The sequence below is a fragment of the Sphaerodactylus townsendi genome, linkage group LG06 (assembly GCF_021028975.2).
Source record: "Sphaerodactylus townsendi isolate TG3544 linkage group LG06, MPM_Stown_v2.3, whole genome shotgun sequence".
Classification (NCBI taxonomy): domain Eukaryota; kingdom Metazoa; phylum Chordata; class Lepidosauria; order Squamata; family Sphaerodactylidae; genus Sphaerodactylus; species Sphaerodactylus townsendi.
The window spans coordinates 107266946-107279441 of NC_059430.1; the positions used below are offsets into that span (position 1 = coordinate 107266946).

Consider the following 12496-nt stretch of genomic DNA (forward strand, 5'->3'; position numbering starts at 1 on the left):
CTGTAGCTTAAAGAACCCTTTCTGTCTTTGATAAGGTTTTGTGTCCTGTTTAAACATATGTTGCCGAAAAGGAAAGCATTTGAAATTGCCTGTCCTTGTTTCACTTGCTACTGCAGTATTCACTTTCTGTGCTTCCTTTGTATCAAAACAGCAGTTTCACAAAACCCCAATTCAACCCATAAAAAAGGGATGCTCTAGAGCAGAAGAAAAGAACAGCATAAACACAGGCGCTGTTAACAGGCTGAATGCTTTACTTGGAGAAGAAAAGGGACACCAAAGGAATGAGAAGCCGGGCGAGGGGAAAAGAGGATTAGGTGTCTGAACAATGAAGGCATTTCACATCCGAGCAAAAGTCAAGAGCCCAGAAGAATTGGGGAAGCTACACTGCCTCACAGACTGCAGCATTTGTGGTACTCAATGGTATTCCTCTGCAAAGCGTGGAGGCAGTTACATAAACACTGCCAAAGTTTCACAGATTTTCCCCATTTATAGAAGGACCATCCTTCAAAATGTAGCGGCTAGCGCAGGGGAAGAAAGAATCGTCAACAAAACTCGGGGGGAAATCTGAAATTTCTCAGGCTGGTATTGATGGCATTAGAAAATCTAGATCCCAGAGCAAGGCAACCCAAAGTCTCCTTTTCAAACCATAAGGAACAACGCGTGTCTTATTCTCTGTCCGTGTGAAGTACGGAGAGATTGAGGTTCTCTAAGAAATACCACCCTGAATCATTCTGTTTTTTCCTCTCCCCCCTAAAGGAAAACATACTGTCTCCTTGATATGTTAACTGCCTTAATAGGCTGCCCTGCTCCAAAACCTGGCACCCAGATCAGCTAATGCCATGTGAATCCATGTTGGAAGGGATCTGAAAATGGGAGTGCTTCCTTTGGGGTTCAGAAGGTTTCTGCGTGTGTGTACAAGACACACACACACACAAAGGAGAGTTCGATGTGAGCAATGAAGGAAGATCTTGCTTGCTGGTGTGGCTCTGGAAGTTATGCATGCAACAGCCAGCCTCCCTCTGAGGCTGGACGAGGTGTTCAAGGATTGTACATTAACTAGCCAGTAACCTGCCTTTCTTGTTCTTTTTATTTGGTTTAGCTGTACCTACATCTGTCTTGGAGTTAGCAGTGAGTTTATGCCTTGGGGTTAATAAAGTTGTTTAGTGAAGGAGCCTTGCACATTTTCTTGCCCATGGCCTTGGCAACTCGAGAGCGCTACTGTAAGATCCCCCTTGGGTGTTGATTCTCTGGTTGACACCAGGTGGGGGGTAATTTCACTAACTTGGAATGGTGGCACGCTACTGGAGGTAAGAGAAGGCCAGATTATACTTTTGCTCTCAGCTTCCTGACAGGGCTGTATGCCAGTAAGGGGAAATCTGTAGGAGAAAGCATTTGAGCCTTTGCATGGTGGCAGTAACAGGTGGACTTTTACTTGCAGGCAAGTAATATTATACCAAGAAGTGTTTATCTGCATATGAAGAAGAGTTTAGATTTCTACCCTGCTTTTCTCAGCCATAAGGTAATTTACAAACTACTCCCCTCCCTTTCTCCACAACAGACACTTTGTGAAGTAGGTAGGGATGAGAGAGTTATGAGGAAATGTAGGTCACCCACAGGCTTCATGTGAAGGAACAGGGAAGCAAAGCCAGTTCACCAGATAAGAATCCACAGCTCCTGCGGAGGAGTGGGGAATCAAACCCAGTTCCCCAGATGACAGTCCGCTTGCTCTTAACCATTCCACCACATTGGCTCCACCACACAGGACTGGACTGCGTTAATAGGCCAGCATGAATTAGGTTAGTGATCTTTGAATGACTGACCTTTCTAGATGTATTAAGAAAGGGCTCATTTGTCTGAACTGAGCCTGGGAATGGAACTGGGAGAGCAGAGGGGGATGACTGTGCCTGGCTGACCCCAAACAGCTAAACTAACAAGTTTTCCTTGACTCTAGAAACCCTGTTAGTAAAGCTGATTTTCAATTTAGGCTTTCTTTCCTCTGTTGTTCTTGCCCTTCATGTGAAGAAGCTACAGAAGAAGTCACTTTCAGTCCCCTAAGAATGGGTACGGCTCCTTCAGTTCTATAAACTCCATCTTCCTTGTGCCAGTTGAAGACCAACCCACACAGAAATTTATCATTTTGGCCCCTTCCACACATGCCGAATAATGCACTTTTAATCCACTTACAAACAATTGTGAAAGTGGACTGAAAGTGCATTATTCTGCATGTGTGGAAGGGGCCTTTGGTTCAATGTATAGTCCCTGGAATAGTGTATTTCAGTGGTGGGATCCAGCAGGTTCTCACAGGTTCCCGAGAGTAGGTTACTAATTATTTGCGTGTGCCAAGAGGGGGTTACTAGTTGGTGATTTTGCCACGTGATGTTTGCCTTAGTTACGCCACTCCTCTCAGCAGTAGCACGCAGAACTTGAAGCAGTCTAGCAGGAGGTGCACCGGCGTGCGTGGCAGCCTGTGCCTGCGTGCATTCGTTTCCCACCCAAGGACTGGCGCAGCGGCTGCGTCCTTGCCACAGCCCCGCCCCGGAATGCCTCGCCCCCGGAATGCCTGGCCGTGCCCCCGTCGTGCCCCGCCCAGCCCCATTGTTGCTACGCCACAGTTTGAATCCCACCACCATGGGAACCTGTTACTAAAATGTTTGGATCCCACCACTGGTGTATTTTATTTCCTTTGTCTCATGTGCATAGAACCTGACAACATGTCTAAAATATCTGCTCTGTTATTACTTGTGTTTTATTGAGTTGATGTCAACTCAACAACAACAACAACAACAAGGAGACCCCTCACCTCTTTGCCGCGGGGAAGTAGCGAGAGCAGGAGGAGCCGTCCCATGCGCAGTAGGGGTCCCGAGCGAGGCAGCACTCGGCACAGGCTTTCCCATACACGTCACAGCGGTGTAAGGGAAGCTGGGAAACACCGACAGCTGAGCCGATGTAGAGCTGTTGCTGTGGAGGAGGGGAAGGAAAGAAGAAACAGGGATTTGTCACACAGGCATCTAAAACAGGCAGCGAAAGAATAATGCCTTTCCTATGGTTGCACTCCTCCATTGGAATCCAGCCTCTGCATCCTGCTACGATGTCTACGAAAAGACACGTCTCCCTCTGACCTCTGCAGGGGCATATCAAATGGGCAATCTGCATTGACACAGCAGGAAACAAGAAAGTGGGTTGATTTGCTTTTTAGGCCCTGTAGGATAGGGCTGCCACCTCTGGGTTGGAAATCCTTGGAAACCTGACAGTGGAGACTGTGGGTGGGGTTTGAAGATGGGAGTAGGGGTTGGCCCCCCCCAAAAGCCCTGGTATTTTTTTCAATTATTAGACCTGGACATTTTTTTTAAAAAGCAGATGCTACATATTGACTTTTATTGTTTTTCCCCCCAAAATGTTTTGTGTTATTAAACCCAACCCCCAAAATATGTACCACCTGCTGCCTTGGAAACCCATGTGGACTTCAAAGGAAGGCAGAGAGTTGAGCTGCGGGCCTGGCCTGGCTGGGTCCCTGGTGGGCCTCTGCGAGTAGCAGAATGCTGGACTAGATGGACTCTGGTCTGATCCAGCAGGCTAGTTCTTACGTCCTTATGTTCTTATACTGCTGGCTCCACCTCCAAAATGCACGTGAACTTCAGAGGAGCATCCCATGGTTGAATGTTGGCCCTGGCCAGGCTGCAGGAAAGGGAGGGAAGGAGTCTTTTTCTTTTAAAGTGGTGGGCAAACAGGCCCAAAAATGCCGAGAAAATTCAGCATTTTTGGCTCCCTTTTATTGTTGTCCTTTCTGCCAACTGTTTAAATTGCCACCTATTTTTCAGTTTTATTTTCTGGTTTGGGTTCACCAAATGCTGACCCTCAAGGTGGGAGGGACCTCAGCAGGGTAAAATGCCACAGAATTCACTCTCCAAAGCATCACTGTTTCCCAGGGAAACTGGTCTCTATACTCTGGAGATCAGTTGTACTTCCAGGATATTTCAGGCCTACCAGGAGCGTGGCAATTCTACTGTTGGGACATCCCATCAGTGGATACAGGCTGGATATTCACACTGATTCTGATATGATATAGGACCAAGCCAGGACCAAGCAGACTCAGACGCCTTTTTAGCTATGGTGGAGCAAGTTGCTCTTTGCTGGGCCAGAGCCCTTCTGGAATCAAGGCGTCCACACAGAAGTGTTTGTAAATTCAGCCACAAGAGCCATTTCTGCAGCCATGTAATCAAATGGAAAACGATGGAAGACAAGACATTGGCTCAAAGTAACACTGTACACATGGCTTCTCCAATGGCTGCAGGCTTCTCTATTCTCTGAGGGCAGCTCTATCCAATCAAGGACCAAGTGGGGAAGGAACCAGTAAGCTGGGAATAATGTCTTTTGCTCTGTCTAGCTGAGGTACATGGCTCAAGGTCATCATATTCTTCTAGGCACATTTCCAGCTTAGCTGAATACAGGAACCAGAACATTCAAGACTTGAAAACAGCCCTGTTCTAGAATCAGGAATAAGAACTTCCTCGAACGGACTTTCAATACAGAGAAGTAATATTGCCAGTCTCATGACAGGACCTGGAGATCTTCCTGAATTACAACTGATCTCCAGGCTACAGCCAACTGTTCCCCTGGAGAAAATGGCTGCTTTGGAAGGTGGACTCTCGGTCATTATGTCGCACTGAGGTCTCTCTCTTCCTCAAATTCAGCTCTCCCTAGGTTCTATGCCTGAATGTTCAGGACTTTCCCAACCTGGAGCTGGCTACCCCACAGAGACTCAAAGTCAGAAGCTAGTTCTCCCAATCTCTCACAAATCCCATTCTCGCCTCTTCCCCATTTTCACCCAAGGCTGGGCTGATTCTTATAGATTTCATTTTGGATGAATAATTAGGCCTTTGTTAGCCGGAGAGAGAATGTTCATATCACAAATGTGTTTTCCCAAGTATCAGGGAAAATTGTGATTCCTGCTGAATATGTAGAGGCCTTTGAAGGAGAAGCTGGTCTTAAACATATGGACTCATTCTTGAATATAATCGGCAGCTTTCAGAAGAATGTTCTTGTAAAAATAAATGAAAAGGAGAACATTCTAGTATCATATGAACACACATGTATAACTGGACAGGTTTGAGGTGATAAAATACAATGTATTTGACATCAAATACATTTATTTTAAACAGTCTTCCAATATAGAGTGGGGTTCCCAGCTGGACATGGCAGAATTCTCAGTACAAAGTTGGACTTTCATTGTTCATTATCCTTTTAAAATTAAAAACCATGCCAATTGCACACGTGGTTTCCATCTTTTTTTTTAAAAAAATTCTTTTGTTTTTAAGTTATACCATACCAGTAGTAAAAGCCCGTTTTAAGAGGCAATAAAACGGGTTCTTGGAGTGGGGGAAGTGCCGGCTATGTTCCCAGCCCAACTTCTCTGCCCAAACCTTGCCACTTCTCCACCCCCCCACAACTCACCATTCACCACTTCTGTTGGATAGGTTTGCTACTGGCGTGAGTGTATGGGATTGGGGAGGGCCCAGTGGAAGAGTGGCTTTCTGTCCTTTCAGCCTGGCTAGGTTTTTCGGTGGGATAACAGTGCACGGGGGAATGGGAAGGGCTTTTGGCAGGACCTTTTGGACATTGGAGGCTTGGGGGGGGGTTCTGGGGAACCAGGAAGTGTTGGCAGGCTTGGTTAAGCAGCGGGCACCATGTGGCGCTGCCCCACCAACAGGGCTGGGCTTTTGGGGTGGTGGGAGGGGGGAGCCGGGAGGGTGTGGGCGGACCCTGCTAAGCAGCGAGCGCTAAGGCAAATTTACAAAACTGTCTTGTAAAAGTATCTTGTCTCAAATTATCCTTAAAGGCACAAAAGGTTCCAAAATATCTATCAAAAACTACCTCATGATTTAGCAGTACTTATTTGAATACAACATAATAACCTATTTGTCTATATAGCAACATGAATCCAACTAGGGAGTTCCAAAAACCTTGGGAAACACCTGGGGGGGTGGAGCCTGAGAATGCTGGGGTTTGGGGAAGGGTGGGAGTTCAATGTAATTCAAGGAGGTCTCAGCCATCACCCAGAGGTGGGCAAACCTAGGGATAGGTAAGCAAAGAAGCTATTATAGTTTCAGAGCTGCCAAATTTGGAGAAAGGAATCTCCCTGCCACACATGTGCACAGACTCTACAAAATCTAGCCAGAAAACCTCCTGGCATTTCCTGGCAGTATGACACCTTCAGATTTAGCAAGAGGAATACTTGGGTTCCATTTTCATCACTACTTAATCATAAATAAAGACTTTCTCAATTCTTTGTCGGTCAGGTATTTGTTAAGAAACTTCAAACATTTCTGGAAAAGGATGGGATGCAGCTGGCATAACTATCCATTCAGAGAACCAAATTAACAATTCTGAAATGTTGTGTCCCGTCAATGTTTAAATAGCTCACGGTTGTGCCTGCAGTACCTGCTTTGTGGAAATCTTCATGGCTGAAATAGCTGTGGGTTCCTGGAAGATGGAAAGAAAGAATTCAACCTCAGAGATGCATTCGGTCATTTCCTCAACAGAATGAGAACTAAGTTTCAGAGCGTAGCCCTGTGGGTCTGCAGTAGAACAGTCAGAGTCAAGTCCTATAGCACCTTAGTGACTGACAAGAGTTTCAAGATCCACCTTTCCCAGTGGTGGGTTCCAAAAATTTTAGTAACAGGTTCCCATGGTGGTGGGATTCAAACAGTGGTGTAGCGCCAATGGAGCTGGGTGGGGCATGATGGGGGTGTGGCCGGGCATCCCGGGGGTGGGGCATTGCTGGGCGGGGCTGTGGCAAGGACGCAGCCACTGCGCTGGTTCTTGGGCGGAAACGAATGCACGCAGGCGCAGGCTGCCATGCACACCGGTGCACCTCCTGCTAGACTGCTTCAAGTTCTGTGTGCTACTGCTGAGGAGCGGAGGAGGGGTGTAACTAAGGCAAAAATCACGTGGCAAAATCACCAATTAGTAACCCCCTCTTGGCACACACAAATAATTAGTAACCTACTCTCGGGAACCTGTGAGAACCTGCTGGATCCCACCTCTGACCTTTCCCCCTTTCGAGAGGGGGAAGCTGCAGATGGAGGATAGCACAAAGTCCTACTCCACAGATGTCAAACTTGCGCCCCTCTAGATGCTATGGACTACAGTTCCCATTATCCCAGCATGATACTGGCAGGGAATGATGGGAACTGTAGTCCATAACATCAGGAGGGCCGCGAGTTTGACACCTATGCCTACTGTAAGTGTGAAGAGTCTCGGTTTCCTTGTAGTTTCCTAAGATTGCTCCAGTTTCTGTCCAGGTATATTTACATAGTTCACACCATACTTTCACACACTTTATCTCCACTGACCCAATAGGGGGCAACTTACAGCTGCATGAAATCTAATCAAAAGGGCTGCCAACTCCAGGTTGGGAAATACCTGGAGATTTAGGCGGTGGAGCCTGAGGAAGGTAGGGTTTGGAGAGGGGCAGGACTCTAATGGGATATAATGCCAAATAATGCTAGATTCCAACTTCCAAAGTGGCCATTTATTCCAGGTGAACAGCTTTGTCACAAGGAGACCAACTGTCATCTCAGAAGAGCTCCAGTCACCACCTGGAAGTTGGCAACCCTACTAATAAAGCAGACTCCCTGCTTAGTAGTGGCAGATGTTAGTTATGGGCTACAGTGAAGTATTTGCTGTTTCGGGTGACTCATAAACCAGGTTAAAAAAAGCAGTAAGTTATCAAGGTAATACATCTGGAATGCCTTCAGTAGGGCTGGGATTCTAAATTTTTAAAAAAAATACACACAGTACTTGGCACACTGGAATTCAGGCTGTTGAACTGATTCTTTGGTGACAGAAAATTAGATCCATACACCCCAGGGCCAGATGAAAACTCAGAAGTGATGGATTACATGAAATTTCAGATCAGATTTCCATACGAAACCCCTTAAGCACTGAGCAACCCCCCCTTGAACTCCATTTGCACCTGCAACGAAAAGGCGGCCAACATATTTTAACACAGCTAATAAGGAACTCTGAGCTATGCCAACATTCTGACAGGTGTATTCCCTGGCACACGCAACAACATGTTCCCATGTGGTTAGAGAATGAAGGTGCGAAAGAAGCACCTCTAATGGCTTCTGGAAGATTTATTTATTTATTTATTTATTCTTTCAACTTTTATACCGCCCTATCCTTGAAGGGCTCTGGGCGGTGTACAATAGGTAATCACATATAAAGATAAAACAGCTAAAGCCATTAAAAGCAGCGGTAAAAATAAAGGCTAAGCATGATAACTAAGTATTATAAATAAGGTGGCGTCCGGCAACCCATTTTTTAAATCCTCTCCCAAGAGGGAGGAACGACAAATCCAAAGGTGGCAGAAGGCCCAGGTATAAAGGGCCAGGGGGGCCGGGGGCACCATCAACGGCTGGTTCCACCAAAGGCCCGGCGGAACAACTCCGTCTTACAGGCCCTGCGGAATTCAGTAAGGTCCCGCAGGGCCCGGACAGCAGATGGAAGAGCATTCCACCAGGCTGGGGCCAGAGCCGTAAAGGCCCTGGCCCGTATGGAGGCCAGCCATATCATCGAGGGGCAGGGGACCACTAGTAAGTTGGCCTCCACTGAACGAAGAGGCCGTACAGGGACTTCTCCTCATTTGCTTCCCTCCTCCTCCTGCTCATAAGCCAGTTTGTTGGCCCACTTTTGTATTCTTTTTTGTACGTTGGACCTTTGATAGGATCTCAGTTACGGCTCTAGATCTGAGTTACGGCTCTAGATCAGTGGTTCTCAACCTGGGGCATGCATACCTCCGGGGGTATGCGCTACAGCATTTGGGGATTGTGCAGAAAAAAATTACAGAATGGGCTTGCTAATTTGGGGATACAATTTTAGGGAAATAGGTGACCAAGGGGTACGTGAGTGAAAACGGTTGGGAACCACTGCTCTAGGTTATCGCAGCTCTAAGATATTTAACGTGCTTATCCATTCTACTCACATCTTTGTATTATTTATACCAAATCCCTCCACAGCACATTTGTCACATGAAACATTCATCCTTCTCACTATGAAACATCCAAACATTTACTCGTACCATACATAACAATTAACCAGTAATCCCATTAATGCATGACTAGAACATATGTAGCATATTCCCCTTTTAATTAGGGACCTTCACTGATATTATTGCTCCGGGCCTTCCTGCTTTTTTAATTATTTGCAATTTAATTATGATTTAAACTATTTTATTCCCACGATTTCCTCATCTTTTCCATACCACTTGAGCATGAAATCAGCCTGCCCTTGGCCTGAGCTGGCTCAAATGCTCACTTAATAAAAACAGTGTTTTAAAAAAAACAGTATGCAGCTTCGTGTCAAGAAAAAAAGGGGGGCAAGAAGGATCTGGCTGTAAATGCATCGGGCTGCCAGCCCAGCTCCAAGTTGCAGCAAGAACATTGCTGGGAAATGGGGGGCAGAGACTGACAAAATGGCATTGTGAACTGCTGTGATGTCACTTCCACCTACAAACTCAGAAATGGCATCACCACATCCTGGGACACCCTAGGATTTTGTGTAGGGATGCCAGCCTCCAAGTGGGACATGGGGAATCCCCCAGAACTACAGCTCATTTCCAGACTGCCGAGATCAGTTTCTTTGGAGAAACTGTTGTAGAGACTGGATTCTATGACACTGTACCCCAGAGGGGTCCCTGTCCTAACCAGACCCCACCCCCAAATCTGCAGGCATTTCTCAACCTGGATCTGTCAACACTTCCAGCACCCCTGCCTGTGGCCAGGGCAGATGTAGCATCCCTGATTTCAGCCAATCTCTATCATACAAATAACAGAGACTGGGGAAACCAGTGTGGCATGAGAGCCAGTGTGGAGTAGTGGTTAGAAGCAGTTGACTCTAATCTAATGAATTTCCTAGACAGTGAGAACAGTTTGCTAGTCTGCCTAAGGTAGTCTTGAAGGAGAGCTGAGGAGGCTAGAGTTAGGCTTTCTTCTACTGAGCGGAAGGTTAGGAGATCCAAGCTCCCTTCTAGATTCAGCGTTATGAGACTTGGAAATAAGGAATTCTATAAATAGCAGAATAGCGTGCTTACTTATATGACAAAGAGATCTAGTAATCACAATGGAACATGGAAAGTTAAAAATAATATACAGTTCACGTTGAGGAGTACTTGGACTGCCCTTCAAAGATTCTGAGACTTTCCCTGTATATAATATTTTCGTTTCTTTCGCTTGAGACAGTTCAAAGTCAGTATGCAATGCTGCGAGATGCTTATTTGTCATGTCACAAAAAATGTTCAAAATCAGTTAACAGTTTCCACTTCACCCCGGCCTTAATGACATTTGCATATATGTTGGATTAATGTTGTATATTTTTGTGAGGAAAAGACAGGCAGAAAAGTCTTTGGTTATGCAGATGGTTTAAACTGTAAATTGCAAACAGTGGTATCTATTGATTTTAACATTCCATGAACCATAAAGGATCACTGATACCATCTCTTGTCATCAACACACGATTGGTTCCAAACACTAGTAACCAAGACTTTGACTGACAAGCTCATTAGAAGGGCTCACTGGATTCTTCTACAATAAACTCTGTTTTCAGCTGCCTGGGGAAGAAAAAACAGATAACCTGAAATTTCAGCCAGACTTACCCGAAAGACTGTCATTTCTTCTAGTAAAACTTCCTCCAAATCATGCCAAGTTTCTTTAGGAATAGAAACAACTTTCAAAACAGTCCCCATATCTGAGAGAAAGAGAGATAGATTTTTTTTCCAGTTTTAGGTCAGCAGAAGGTTAAGATCCCCATTATATTTCAAAAAGAGGATTTTGCAGTAGAGGTTTCTTTAAACTTGATTCCATAAAATGTACATTTACCTCGTAAATGATCTAGAATGTTCTCAAAGGTTTCCTGAGTAGGATTAGGCTGAAACCTCATTTCAAAATAAATAACTAAACTGGCTAAATAATCCAGACCTGAACCATTTTTATTGTTAGCAACTGTATAATATTACTGATGAAATGTCATTTGCCACAAATGTATATGTAAATTGTGGAATGACCCCAAGCTTTGGCTCGGCCCAGTCAGGAAGCTTCTCCAAGTATTCTTGAAGGCGTTCACAGCTGCAACTCCGAGAGGAACACATCTCACCTTCACATGGCTCAGAAGATGCCAGCCATAGATACAGGTGAAACGTTAGGAGCAAAAACTACCAGACCCCTGGCCACAAATCTCAGAAAATCCACAACTGCCAAGCTTCTCTAAGGTTGTTCAGACAAGTTCAAGGACTGCATAGCTCTCTGTACTCCAAAATCTCTTTGAACTGTGGCATCATGTGGCCTAGCTCAGGGATTCTACAGTTCCCTGAAGAGTTAACAACCAATGTTTGGGAAAATCTGCCCACTTCCTGCCAGGATTCAGGACCTGAAAGAAAATAATTTAGAGAAGGCACCAAAAGGGATGGGCTTTGAAACCACGAAGAGAAAAGAAAAATGGAGACTCAGATCCAGCAAAGGGCCGTTGTGGGATTTGAGAGGCACATTTTTGAAAGCCGACGGCAGAGGTCTGATGTCAGCAGATGCGTCTCTGAACTGTAGATGTTGCTTTCAGGCGGAAGAGATTTACCCTTGAAAACTCTATCATCCACAATCATTTCAGGCTTCTGGAAATTCAATTATTCCTTGAACGGCTCAGTTTCCTTCAGTCATATAGCTGTCAGAGGCATAGGAGGAAGGGCCAATCAAAAATAGTGGCTGCCAACTTTCCTCTGCCTTCAACAACCAGATCCGCAGATGTTAAATGGTGACAACACATCTGTCTTTATCATGGCAAGCTTCCATTTGCTGTTGATAGACAAAACAGCAAACTTTTTCAAGCGAGGATTTTTCTTCCTTAACAGAGTGATCTAAGAATAAAGGAACAAACAACCCTGACTAATCAAAGCAGCTAGACGAAAGGAAGGAATGCCTGCTACAGCTTTAGCACCAATATGGCAATTATGGTCTGGAAGAAAATCTACCCAATTCATGAGTATCAAGATTGGAAGACTTTGATCTTCTGAAAACAAAGAAGGTGTGTCTGTGCATTGGAGCCTCATTGGTGTTCCTTTGAACTCTGTGTTTCAAGAGCCAAACAGGTTGGTGGGTGGAGTGGGAGCCCAGCAGGTCAACATGACACATCCTTCCATTCAGCCTTTAAATCCATTTTTGTTTCAGAGGTACCTGCCATGATTCAAAGTTTGCTGCACCATAAAGCCTTTCATGTCAAATGTGAAGCATGTTAATCACTGTGGCAACGCTGTGTAAGCCTCAGGCCCCCGAAGAGAAGCTTTACCTGAATTCTATATCAGTTTTTATGGGATAGCAATTTACACAAATGGAACCAGATTCAGCAAGCTGGCTTGCTTGAGAAGATAAAGTTACTGTTAATTCATGTTTAATGACAGATGGAGTCAGACTGTACTAAATGTTTTCTCCCACCAATCAAATTATCAGGG

At 45.3% G+C, this 12496-nt stretch overlaps 1 protein-coding gene across 1 annotated transcript in view; it reads right to left on the reverse strand.

The window, feature by feature from the left end:
- SEMA3A (semaphorin 3A) overlaps nt 1–12496 on the reverse strand; it is a 170427-nt gene that overhangs the window by 18806 nt on the left and 139125 nt on the right. The window contains exons 12-14 of the mRNA XM_048499799.1: nt 10655–10746; nt 6439–6480; nt 2801–2958 (exon numbers count right to left, since the gene is read on the reverse strand). Coding sequence (XP_048355756.1) covers nt 2801–2958; nt 6439–6480; nt 10655–10746 — 292 coding nt within the window. The remainder of the gene's footprint in view (nt 1–2800; nt 2959–6438; nt 6481–10654; nt 10747–12496) is intronic.